Source organism: Equus asinus, chromosome 8 (genome assembly GCF_041296235.1).
Source record: "Equus asinus isolate D_3611 breed Donkey chromosome 8, EquAss-T2T_v2, whole genome shotgun sequence".
NCBI lineage: Eukaryota > Metazoa > Chordata > Mammalia > Perissodactyla > Equidae > Equus > Equus asinus.
Window position 1 is genome coordinate 30,648,305 of NC_091797.1, and position 11,777 is coordinate 30,660,081.

Genomic DNA, 11,777 nt, shown 5'->3' on the forward strand with positions numbered 1-11,777 from the left:
CTTCTCATATTTCCTAAAGAGGAGTGCCAACCAAGATAAGTGGGAGTTAACGGTTGTACATACAGGCAAGTAGTAGGTTTGAGACATTTCAAATTTTAGTCTCGAGAAAGAAGGATTCCTCTGCCATAGAAAGATTGCAGTTCCAAAAATGTGGACCTGAGGGAGTAATGTAGGTGATGTACATATACAGTGGAAAGGGCCAGGGGAATGGATGGAGACAATTACAACAGAAGTGGCTGGTCAGAAAACAGCCAGGGGTTTTCACATTTTATTAGCTACGGTATAGACCCTAGAGCTGCCTTGTTCCCTCCCCTCCCCTTCCCCCCACCACGGGGTCAGGCCTTCCCAGGAGCCCCTGCCTTTGCCGCCTGGGCCCGCTGGAACTCCTGCTGCAGCTGAGCAAGGGTCTCCCTCTGTTGCTCTGACTGCCGCTCAAGGTCTCGGAGCTGGGATTCGTATCGTTTACTGAGGACAGGCAAGAGAGACAAAGAAACAAGGAGAAATGAGTGAGAGTTACTGCTGAGGGTACTGAAAGCAAGAAAGAGATTGGTGGAACACTTGAGATCTAGGGGAGGGAGGAGAAGGGGGTTAAAAGGGAAGGGGTTGGAGGAACCGGACAACTGGGGGCTACTCTGGAGAGCTACTCTACATGGCTCCTCAACACCTCTACTCCAGCGGTGTCACCTGTGCCACAGGGCAGTGGAGCAAGGACTCACATTTCAGCTGTGATGTAGTCCAGCCTCTTCCCCACTGTGGCCCGAGCCTCCCCCAGCTCCTGTTTGACCAGCACCGGACCCAGAAGTTTAAAGACCACGTTGGACCCATCCAGTAGGGCCAGTTCCTAATGGAGGAATGGGATATATATGATCAGAATCATTGCCAGGACAGGTCCCTCCTCGACCCACAAATCCCAGTTTCTCACCTCCTTCACGATATTATTTTCTGTTAGCTGCGCCTCAAGCTTCTGCCGCCCTGACATAGATTTACTCAAGTCTGGGGATGGAAAAAAGGAGTTGATGAGAGACATCAAATGTGCCACTCGACCCCCCCCCCCCCCACACACACATACGCACACACCCCGCCCCACAATCCTGGTCAGAAGAAAACGGAGCTGAGGAAGTGGACAAGGATGGAGGCCGCGGTCAGTGGGCGGGAAAGGGGCTGCACGGTGGGGCCTGGGTGCGGCAGAAAACATCCTGGTTTGGGTTCTGAGTCAGTGAGGCGACTGGGGCGAGGCTACACCGACCCTGCTCCCTTACCCTTCTGTAGCTGTTGGTATTTCTCCACTTCTCCCTGCAGCTTCTTCTGGATCAGCTCAGCCATGGCGGGGACGGAAACCTGCGGGGAGCGGGCGAGGGGCGCTGGGTCTCACACTCTGGAAGGCGCCCTAGCTCCCCTTTCTGGCCTGGCCTGCGGAAATGACAGCGCTCTTGAGAGGCAGCCTCTCGGGTCACCGCAGCCTCTCCGCGTCACGGATGCGGACTCTGCCTCGGCCCCAGACAGTTGCGGGCGAAACGAGACCCCAAACCCCTCAACCGACACGCTACCCTACTCACGTTCTCCCTTCAGTATTAATAAACCCGGAAGTAAACAAAGACTGCTGGGAAAAGACGGCGCCGGAAGCTGTCTTCTGACGCATGCCGGGAACTGTAGTTTTGACGTGTTTAAAGAGTGGTGTTCTGCTAAAAAGACTGGCCTCGGAAGGTTTTAGGCAAGATGGGGAAATGAAGCTGGAAAAAGAAACTGCTCCGTTCCTTGGGCCCTGGCCCCGGACTTGCCTTTCTTTCATTACTCGGGCAAAAGCTGCCGCCCCCAGAGGGCGACGCCAAGGCTGCCCGGCCCCTCCACAGAGAGCTCGCCCTCACTCAAGATGGCGCCTGGAAGGCTTCAGACCTGGTGCGTGCTGATTGGATGAGGGCCAGAGGACTTCCGGGAGTTCCCAAGCCGACTGTGGGACAGCTGAGAGGAGTTTGCACGTGGATCGTGGTTGGGGTGGGCTGGATGGAGACGGCCCCCAAGCCGGGCAGGGATGTCCCGCCCAAGAACGTCAAATTTCAGTCCAAGAAGAAGGTAGAGGCCTCCCTGGGGTGGAAGGGAAGTTTTTAACTGCGGGGTTGGAGGGGCGGGGCGCGGGCAGCGGAGTATCAGGGCTCCTGATCTGCCGGTAGAAACCGCGGCGATACTGGGAGGAAGAGACCACTCCGACAGCTGCCGCAGCCTCTCCAGGGCCCCCTGGTAACAAGAAGAGGAATCGAGAGCTCCGCCCCCAAAGGTCCAAGAACACTTACATCCCGAAGAAGTCTCGGATCTCCAAGACGCCCCAACTCCCGAAGAAACCCCGAGAACGGAGGAATCCGGAGCCTGAGCGGAGTTTGTCCGGGGTGAGCCTGGGACCTGATATGGTGTGGGGGCAAGTGCTTTGAGGGTGCGAGGGTTGGGGTCAACCCGAGCCTGTCTGTTAATTGCCTCCTCACTGCCCCAGGCGCAGGACCCATTTCCAGGCCCCGCTCCCGTCCCTTTGGAGTTGGCTCAGAAGTTCTGTCGCATTGACAAATCCAAAAAGGTGAGGACCAGCCGGAGAGTAGGGAGGGGTTGCAGGCTGAGAGTGTCTGGGTGAGTTGGGTGGAGGCGGGGCCAGGTGGCTCTCTTGTGCCTTCACATATTCTCTGGTTTGTCTCGCTCTCCTCTACCACCAACGATGTTATAGCTGCCACATTCTAAGTCCAAAACCCGAAGCCGACTTGAGGTGGCTGAAGCTGAGGAAGAGGAAATAAGTGTCAAAGCTGCTCGTTCTGAGCTGCTGCTTGCTGAGGAACCTGGGTAAGTGGACCCTAATGTGGGGCTCCCCAGCCTCTGCTTTATGGGACTCTCCTTTCTCATTTTTATGTTGGTACACTGACTTCATATTAGGAAGCTTTACTGCAACCCTAACACTCACTTGCAGCTTTCTGGAAGGGGAGGATGGGGAGGACACAGCAAAGATACGCCAGGCAGACATCGTGGAGGCTGTGGACATTGCAAGTGCAGCCAAGGTGAGCCTGAGGGTGGAAGGGGGGCCAATGAGTTGATTGGTGGTGCAGAGCAAGATGGAAGTGGGGACTAGAAGAGGGAATTACTGAAAGGAGCCAATTCTTTCATGATTTTTTTTTTTAACTCTTTACTTTCCCAGCATTTTGACTTGAACTTGAGACAGTTTGGACCCTACAGGTTGAATTACTCTCGAACTGGGAGGTAAGGTTGCATTCCAGTGACTCTGGAACTAGGACATAGGCCTGTCTCCTCGTCACTTCAGCCATGCCCGCCTCAGCCACACCAGCGTGTGTTTGGAGTGGGGCGGCTCCTGGGATTTGCTCACCTGTGAGAGTGAGCTTGTTCAACACCTTTCCTCTCACCTGGGGAGGAGGGGCTGGCCTGGGGCAGACCTCAACAGGTCTGAGTCAGGCGCTCCCCTGCACTGACATCCTGCCTGTCCCTCACCTCCAACAGGCACCTGGCTTTTGGAGGGCGCCGGGGTCATGTGGCCGCCCTTGACTGGGTGACAAAGAAGCTCATGTGTGAGATCAATGTCATGGAAGCTGTGCGGGACATCCGGTCAGTGGGAGTGAGACAGCCCATCCCTGATTGAGTGACAGCCCATGACCCCCTTTCCCACTGAACCGCTCGTGCCATCCTCCCAGGTTTCTGCACTCAGAGGCACTGCTTGCTGTCGCTCAGAACCGCTGGCTTCACATCTACGACAACCAGGGCATCGAGCTCCACTGCATCCGCCGCTGTGACCGCATCACTAGACTTGAGTTCCTGCCTTTCCACTTCCTCCTGGCCACAGCTGTGAGTGGCTGAGGAGCACAGGGACGAGGTGGCAGCTCCTGAGAAGACCGCCCCTCCTCTGGGATCATGGCAGAGGGAGGACAGAGGGCAATCGGGACTCATTCTCTCTCTCTCCCTCTTATAGTCGGAGACGGGGTTTCTGACTTACCTGGATGTGTCAGTGGGAAAGATCGTGGCAGCTCTGAATGCTCGGGCTGGACGGCTCGACGTCATGACTCAGAACCCTTACAATGCCGTCATCCATCTCGGACACAGCAATGGTCTGTCCCTGGCTGGGCTTTGACTCTGACTATCCTGACGTGCTTTGTTCTATATTGTACTTCACCAATACTTTACTTCCCTCTCTTGTTACCTCTTGGCCTTGAGTCCCCATTTTCCCCAGGTTTAATCACCTCAGTGCCCTATTAGTAACTTCAGCTCTCTTCGTCTGACTTCCAGGTACTGTGTCCTTATGGAGTCCAGCCGTGAAGGAGCCACTGGCGAAGATTCTCTGTCACCGTGGTGGGGTCCGGGCTGTGGCTGTAGATTCTACAGGCACGTAAGTCACTTGTTTGGTCATGAGGTGCTGGGGTCACAGCTGGGCAGAAAGGCGTAGAAGTCAGTGTGCCTTCAGGAGCACAGACTCTGCAGCCAGGCTGCCTAGATAAATCCTGATGTTACCATTGACCAGCCATGTAAGTGTGGGCAAGTTACATAACCTCTCTGTGCCACATCATCCTCACCCTGAGAGTGGGGACATGAGTGTCTAGCTCAGCAAACTTTTTCTGTAAAGGGCCAGGTGGTAAATATTTTAGGCTTTGCTGGCCAAGAGGCAAAATCAAGTGTATTATGTAAGTAGATAACAACAGAGAAAACAAAGCACAAATTTTTAAGCAACGAAATACAAAATATAATAATTTAATACAATATTTTTGTAGTACAGGTCTACAAACGGGAAGAATTAGATTCCTCTTTTTGAAGATAACATTTTGCTTAATTGAGGTTCAAAGTTAGTGTTCCAGATCACCAAACTCAATTGCAAATGTTTGTCTGTTAATGCTGATCTGTAGAGAGATTTTCTATATTTTATCTTTGGAAACATCTTTTCACACAGATAAATGATGAGATAGGTGGTCTGTGAGGTGCTCAAAATGCTGTCAAATTATAACCATGTCACCGAGACTTGTCGCATGCCAGGCAGCAGTGCGAAGCGATAAGACGCCATACACGGTGTCTATCTTGGCCACTTTACCGTCCTCTTATAATGCAAAAGCAGCCACAGAATAAGTAAAGGAAGGAATGTGGTTGTGTTCCAATAAAACTTTATTTGTGGACACTGAAAGTTGAGTTTTCTTTAATTTTCACATCTCACAATATTATTCTTTTGATTTTTTTCCAACTGCTTAAAACTTAGCTTATAGGCTGTTCAGAGATAGGTGGTGGGCGGCTTTGTTTGGCTCATGGGCTGTAGTCTGCCCAGCCCTGGGCTTAGCTCATAGAGCGCTGGTAGACATTAATTAAGGCACGGAGAGTTTAGTGTGGTGCCCGGAGAATAGGGAGCACCGTCTTTCATTCTTGTCCTCAGTGAAGATGATCGTGCTCTTTAGGTCTGGCTGGTGCCGTGAGGGGAGGGGTGGTGGGTCCGCTTTGAATCTCTGCTCTTCCTGAGAGAGTACTGGCATTTCCACAGCTGTTCTGATCCGTATGTATGTCTGGATCTGGCAGACTGTTTCCACACAAATTCCCATGTGTTTTCCTCTAACTCCTTTTATCTGTCAGGCATTCATTGGGCACCTGCTGCAGGCTGGGCTCTGCACTAAGGTTCTGGGGGTATAAGGATGCATTGCCATTGAGCCTGCCCTAGCGTGGTGTTTCACGCACTTTATTTACAAAAACAGGTGGCTCTGGTTTCCGGGAATCATTGGCCAGGTGATACATTAGTTTCTACTCGGTTGTCTTCTAGAACCCCAGACTGCATGTGTCCATCCCTGGATAGGTCACTTCTCTCCCAAAGTTCCTCCTTGCCTGCTCCCTTTCTGCCACATTTTCCTGTCACCTAAAATATGACTTTTTTAATACCTCTAGCTACTCCGCCATGTGTTTTTCAGCCATCAGTAATAGCAGGAATCAAAAGCACCGATCACTGAGTGCGTTCTGGGTGTCCAGGCTCTGCTACTTGCTTTGGTGGCATCATTTCATGACTACTCATGACCCCTGTGATGTTCTGACTGTTGTTCCCCTCAAGGGTCCCTCCAAGTCTGCTCTCCATCCTTGCTGTCTCCATGGGCATGCATGATGCTCACAGCGTTTCCAGCCTCCAGTTCTTCCTCCTGCCGTGTCCTGGGTGTGCTGCCAGAACAATCTTTTCCACAGCTGCTCTCCTCCTTATACACTGCTGCCCAGGCATCATCTGCATTAAGTATAAACTATAGAACTTTATTTTTAAGTGGTTTTAAGGAAAAACAGGAAAAGGAAAAGCCCAGTGGCCACCAACTTATGAAAGCCTGCCAGCCGCTCAGACCCCCTTGGCGTCCCATAGTTGTATCTTTGTGGACAAGTGGTTTGGTTCCGCCCTTTTAGTCCGTATCTGTGCCAGCGTGGTTCTGCTAGAGTAGGGAGGCCTGTCCCGAGGTTTTCTGCCCTCTGTGGGCCCTGGACCGAAGCTGTAGCTTGCCTTCCCCAGGCTGCCCGGGTCAGCTGCTCCTGTGCCCAGGGCTTAATCGGTTAGTCCACCAAGGTCTGGTCAACATCTTGATGCTGAAGGGCTCTGGTCCCTGATCTTAGGCCCACCCCTGCTTGTCTCTGGTTCTCCTCAGCAGTGCCTTAGACAAGCCACAGAGGCTCCAGAGATGAGGCTTACTGTCTTCCTCAAGAGGCTTTCTTGGAAGCTTGCACTAGGATTGGATTGGATTCTCAAAGCTGGACTGTTTCTTGCAAGTTTAGTAGCAGGGTAGTGTGGCCTGGATGCCCATCTGGCCAGCGAGCTGGTACTGGCACCGGGGATCCCTGTGTGGAAGGTGGGCGTGTATGGGGTGAGGAGCCAGCATGTGCCTCTCAGTTGTTGGCTCACTGAAGGGTGTGGCCCTGTGTCTCAGGAGCCCTCAGTTAATTCCTGGTTTGCACTGATGGCCCTTGCTTCTGGTGGAGTTGGGGCCCTCATTGTCTTGTCTTGTCTGGAGAAGTAGCTAACTGCCTCTATTTGGCCCCATCACAGGGCAAGTCTCTGCTCATAGGAACTCTTCAGTCCCCTTCTCCTGGGTTCACAGCCAAGGCTAGAAAGAGAGGCCTTGACCCCTTGGCAAACATGCATCCGCTGGCCTGGTGGGTCCCCTTCAGCCTCCTCTGAGGAAGAACTTGAACGCAGGTAGAAGCTCCACCCTCTGAAGGTGCACGATTGCTTGGAGGGGTTGGTCCCCAGCCTTGCCCGCCCTCCTTGCAGGGAAAGAGGGGGCGGGGCAGAGCCCCCAGTGCATGGCTTCATTGCTTCCCAGGGGTGTTGCTCAGGTCCATGCAGTCCTCACCCTGTGGCTTGTCATGCTGGAGAGCAGTGTTGGGGACTGAGTCCTCAGTCTGACTTTCAAAAGCCCCTGCAATTTGTCCCCTCCTGATCCTCCTGACCATATTTCCCACCACTGCTGAAGACAAACGTCTGCCTCTGTCCCTCTGTGTCCACACTCTGATGTTAAGTCATCTGTACCTGCTATATCTCAGTTTCTTGTCCTTTCTTGAGAACCACCTAGAAAGACTCAAATTCCAAATTTCCCACGAAGTCCTCCCCGCCCCCGTGGTCAGTCCTTCCCTTCGCTGAGCCGCTGTGCGGCCTGTCCGTGCAGTGGAACAGCACGTTTAGATACAGACTGTCCAGTGCGTTCTCCCTTTGGTCACACGTCTTGAGTAGGTAAGAGGGCAGATAGTAAAGAAACAGGCCTGACTTGAATTCTAGCTCCTCCACTCACCCTGATCTCTTTTCTCTGGGCTTCAGATTCCTCATCTGTAAAAGAGAAATACAAATAGTGCTGAGTTATATGACACATAACTGAGAAGATGCCTGTGGAGTGTTTGCTGTGATGGTAGTGGTTACTATCATTATTAGTCTTTTTCTCCCCAACCAGACTTGATGCCTGGATTTGGCCACAGGCCTGCTCACTAAGTCCATACTACAGATTAAGTGATCTCCCCCTTTCCCCCAGGCACATGGCCACCTCTGGCCTGGACCACCAGCTGAAGATCTTTGACTTGCGAGGGACCTTCCAGCCTCTGAGCGCTCGGACCCTGCCCCAGGGAGCAGGGCACCTGGCCTTCTCCCAGCGGGGACTTCTGGCTGCAGGAATGAGTGATGTGGTCAACATATGGGCTGGGCCGGGCAAGGCCAGCCCACCCTCCCTGGAGCAGCCCTACCTCACCCACCGGCTCTCAGGCCATGTGCACGGCCTTCAGTTCTGCCCCTTTGAAGATGTGCTGGGGGTGGGGCACAGTGGGGGCATCACCAGCATGCTGGTCCCTGGTGAGTGAACCAGGGGGTGGGGCTCAAAGTGAGTGAACTCTGGGTAGCAGTTTGAGTGAGCCCAAGACAGCCAGGAGCAAAGGGGCTTGGTTGGCTGGAGCTGCTGGACTGGGTTCCTATTTATGGCTCCTTGCTCCTCCCTCCCTCCAGGGGCTGCTGAGCCCAACTTTGACGGCCTAGAGAGTAACCCGTACAGGAGCCGCAAACAGCGCCAGGAGTGGGAGGTGAAGGCCCTGCTGGAGAAGGTGAGGACTTGCTGTGTGTGCTTTGGGACTGGAGGTAGGGAGAGCTCCCCATGCCGAGGGTCTTGGAAGAGTGGGACTCATTGGCCTCCCTAAATTCTATCCCTCTTTGGGGTCACCCTCCTGTGGCTCCTTACCCATTCTTGTTCCTCTGTGACACCTCCAGGTACCTGCAGAACTCATTTGTCTGGATCCACGAGCCCTGGCAGAGGTTGATGTCATCTCTTTGGAGCAGGAGAAGAAGGAGCGGATAGAGAGGCTGGTAGGGAGCAGGCCCCTGAGTGCTCAGGCCCTCCTTACCCCCACGTCCTCTCCCCACCATGTCCCCAGAAGTGCGGTGCAGCAGGTGGGTGCTGCCACAGTTCTCTCCCTCCGAGGCTGTTAGAGATTTCACTCCTGTCCTCTCCCTCAGGGCTATGACCCCGAGGCCAAGGCTCCCTTCCAGCCAAAGCCAAAACAGAAGGGCCGAAGCTCGACAGCAAGCCTGGTGAAGAGGAAGAGGAAGGTCATGGATGAAGAGGACCGGGTAAATGAGCACTGGGAGGTGGGCCAGGCCTCCCACGGGCTGCACCCTCCTGCTTGTGCCTCTGGCCTTGCTGGCTTGCCCTTTCTTAGCTTGACCCTGTCTCCTCACCCAGGAAAAAGTCCGGCAGAGCCTGGAGCAGCAGGCGCAGAAGCAAGAGAAGAAGGCCATGCCCCTGGGGCCCCGGCCATCTGCCCTGGACAGATTTGTGCACTGAGCTAGCTCCAGGGGGGCCTGGGAACAATCTCTCCCCAAGATCGCCTGTGGCGAAATGGCCCTGTCCCTGGAATAAGGAGGGGGCAGTATGCCTCTTCTCCAATGGCAGCTGGAGAGCTGGCTCCTGGGGTGGGTTGGTATTAAAGAAGAAGGTGGTTTTTGGATAATGTGTCTGGATCGTCCTGTGGACCTGTTCTCCTCCCCTTGCCCAGCATAGGGCTACTCTAGGATCTGAGGGGTTGTGGTGTCTTGCCTCTACCCCTGCCCCATATCTTGTAGTTGCTGTGGCCTTAGCCTTGCTGTTAAGGGACCTTTCTCCTCAGAGAGGCTGTCCTCTCTCTTCCATGTCCCTGGAGATGTCCTTCCCATCCAGCAGGATCTGGCAGTCTCTAGGCTCCCAGGTTTGTGTTCTGGGACTCTGGTGAGGACCACACTGCACTCGAAGAGGTAGAGAGACAAGTTTATTGAGGGGCTTGTGCGCCTCCTGCCATGGCTGGAGAGAGCCACCCCAGCATTGTTTTGTTGTTTCTTCCTGATGACCATCTCTGGGGCTGGCCAGCCAGGCCTCTAGGTTTCTCCTGTATCCCTCAGTCTTCAGTGACAGACTGATCAGCTGCAGCCAGCCAGGGCCCCTGCATTAGGCCTGGGAGAGAAAAGGACGTGGGGGTGCTGGCTGGACCCTCTGCTCCTCACTCCTCTCATGTGGTCCCAGGCACTCTCAGCTGTGAAGCCAGGCTATTACCCGACACCGCAGGAGGCCCAGGACTCCCTCAAGCCAGGAGCAGAAGGGTGCAGTCCTTTCCCCATCAGAGCCGCCCACCAGCTTCCAGGCTTCTTGCATCTTCCAGGGGTCCAATCTGTGGGATGTCAGCAGGAATCTCCCATAGCAGCACCGGTCCAGGGGGTAGTGTGTGGCACCAGCCAGCTTGACACAGTGGGTTGGTGTGAGGCCTCCTCGTCGGGCACTTACCCCCACAAAGACATCTTCCAGTGGCAGAAGGGGTGCCCTGCTGGCCACCTTCAGGATGAGCTGCACAGCAGAAGCTGACAGCACATAGCCTGTGCCTGAGGCATAGGGTGGAAAGGGGCCCCAGGTGGGAGGCCACTGCTCCTCTGATATCCAGTGCTTAGCCCCTGGGGTCCGAGAGGGGTGCACCCACCAGTGCACACGTCCCAGGTACAAAAGAGGCACTGGCTGGCTCCCCAAAGTGGGGCCGCCTCCTTCTCGCTCTTCATGTCCAACCTCAGGGTCTCTCTGTGGTTCCATGCCCTTCTCCCATTGTTCCCAACGGCCCCCTCGCCGGACCAGCTCTGATACAAGCTCCGGGACGTTCACAAACACATCATCGTCGGTCTTGAGGATGTAGCGGGCCATGGGGCAGTGTTTGTCGGCCCAGTTCAGCCCGCTGAGAGTCTTGAGGGTAAGGTTTCGGTAGGAGTCCTGGAAGGCCGCCTGCACGATGTCCCCCTGGGCCGCTGACTCCCGTGCCAGGTCGTTCTCGTGGGAGACCCCGGTGAGATGCCGCCAGCTCGATTCTCCTAGAAGAAAAAGAGTCTGCACCCTGAGCCCTCGGGCCTCGCGCAGCCCGCCCCACGAGGCTCGAATGGCGTTTCTTTGGTTCAGGTTCTCCGGGGCCGTGCACACGAGGATTAGCAGGAAGGGAGGGGCGCCGGGCCCACCGCACGCCTCCTCGTTGGGGATTAAGAGGCGGGGCAGGGCCAGGGGCGGTCCGGGCGAAGCCGGGGCTGGGAGCAGGGAGGCTAGCGAGAGGCTCAGCAGCTCCTCCCCGATGCCTGAGGGCCCAAAGAGGGTCCAGACAATCACCAGCAGCAGGACCGCAAGGAGAAAGCGCCGGAATAGGCTGAGGGGCATGGTGTGGCGCAGTCCGAGGGGATCTGGAGGGAAAGATGGAGGGCAGTGAGCCCAGCTCTCCGTGGCCTGGGTCTCCAACCGGGGGCCCCGCCTAGGATGCGGCGGGCAGAGCGCGCGGCCGGTTCCGGCGCCGGAAGGTGCCGAAACGCGGAAGCCAGCACGGCCGGAGCTGCGGGGAGGTTACCTTGTCGTTGCAGCCCGGCTGCCAACCAGATGGCTCCAAGGCTGGCGGCTGGCTGCTGCACCAGGCGCTCCCTCCCCTCCCTCGGCGGCGGCTGGGTCCCGCCCCCTTCCCTGGGATAGAGCGCGCTGCGCGCTCACTGCATCCCCCGGAAACTTCGCAACAGCGCGGGCCGCCGGATGTAGCGCGGTATGAAGTGGGGGTTTTTGCCGGGACACGAGACAGAGACGGAACTGGACCAGCGTGTCTTGGCCGCAGCCGGCGAACGCCAACGCCGCGCAGCGGGACGGACAGGGACCTCCCTCCCCGAACGCGCACGTGTTCCACCTCCCTTTGCGGAGCCCAGCTCTTCCGGGTCACGGAAACCGGCGCTCATTTAGAGGGTTGCATCTGTACTAGAATCGCCTCAACGTTCCGACCTCCGGACTAGA

General features: G+C 55.6%; 3 protein-coding genes across 3 annotated transcripts; 1 reads left to right on the forward strand and 2 right to left on the reverse strand.

Annotated features, from left to right (window-relative positions):
- Nucleotides 1-233: 233 nt before the first annotated feature.
- PFDN6 (prefoldin subunit 6) lies at nucleotides 234-1,683 on the reverse strand. The gene is made up of 5 exons (XM_070515112.1): nucleotides 1,557-1,683; nucleotides 1,260-1,410; nucleotides 923-993; nucleotides 717-841; nucleotides 234-465 (listed from the first exon to the last, which is right to left on the reverse strand). Exons 2-5 carry the CDS (start codon nucleotides 1,321-1,323, stop codon nucleotides 336-338), a joined length of 390 nt encoding a protein of 129 aa, XP_070371213.1. The 5' UTR covers nucleotides 1,324-1,410; nucleotides 1,557-1,683; the 3' UTR covers nucleotides 234-335.
- A 107-nt stretch (nucleotides 1,684-1,790) lies between these two features.
- WDR46 (WD repeat domain 46) lies at nucleotides 1,791-9,326 on the forward strand. The gene is made up of 15 exons (XM_014846321.3): nucleotides 1,791-2,070; nucleotides 2,169-2,381; nucleotides 2,483-2,563; nucleotides 2,708-2,820; nucleotides 2,945-3,032; nucleotides 3,170-3,231; nucleotides 3,487-3,591; nucleotides 3,678-3,828; nucleotides 3,953-4,088; nucleotides 4,267-4,366; nucleotides 7,998-8,311; nucleotides 8,462-8,556; nucleotides 8,720-8,815; nucleotides 8,966-9,079; nucleotides 9,192-9,326. The coding sequence occupies exons 1-15, from the start codon at nucleotides 1,912-1,914 to the stop codon at nucleotides 9,291-9,293; spliced, it is 1,929 nt and encodes a 642-aa protein (XP_014701807.3). The 5' UTR covers nucleotides 1,791-1,911; the 3' UTR covers nucleotides 9,294-9,326.
- A 130-nt stretch (nucleotides 9,327-9,456) lies between these two features.
- B3GALT4 (beta-1,3-galactosyltransferase 4) lies at nucleotides 9,457-11,616 on the reverse strand. The gene is made up of 2 exons (XM_014846323.3): nucleotides 11,350-11,616; nucleotides 9,457-11,188 (listed from the first exon to the last, which is right to left on the reverse strand). Exon 2 carries the CDS (start codon nucleotides 11,163-11,165, stop codon nucleotides 10,011-10,013), a length of 1,155 nt encoding a protein of 384 aa, XP_014701809.1. The 5' UTR covers nucleotides 11,166-11,188; nucleotides 11,350-11,616; the 3' UTR covers nucleotides 9,457-10,010.
- Between the last annotated feature and the right edge of the window lie 161 nt (nucleotides 11,617-11,777).

Excerpts from the sequence above, each read along its gene's own strand:
- PFDN6 (XM_070515112.1), bottom strand. The coding sequence starts at position 1,323 with ATGGCTGAGCTGATCCAGAAGAAGCTGCAGGGAGAAGTGGAGAAATAC. Across the intron at positions 842-922 it reads AAAATAATATCGTGAAGGAG|GAACTGGCCCTACTGGATGG; the intron begins GTGAGAAACTGG and ends TTCCTCCATTAG. Across the intron at positions 466-716 it reads GACTACATCACAGCTGAAAT|TAAACGATACGAATCCCAGC; the intron begins GTGAGTCCTTGC and ends GCCTGTCCTCAG.
- WDR46 (XM_014846321.3), top strand. The coding sequence starts at position 1,912 with ATGAGGGCCAGAGGACTTCCGGGAGTTCCCAAGCCGACTGTGGGACAG. Across the intron at positions 2,071-2,168 it reads AATTTCAGTCCAAGAAGAAG|AAACCGCGGCGATACTGGGA; the intron begins GTAGAGGCCTCC and ends ATCTGCCGGTAG. Across the intron at positions 3,232-3,486 it reads AATTACTCTCGAACTGGGAG|GCACCTGGCTTTTGGAGGGC; the intron begins GTAAGGTTGCAT and ends CACCTCCAACAG.
- B3GALT4 (XM_014846323.3), bottom strand. The coding sequence starts at position 11,165 with ATGCCCCTCAGCCTATTCCGGCGCTTTCTCCTTGCGGTCCTGCTGCTG.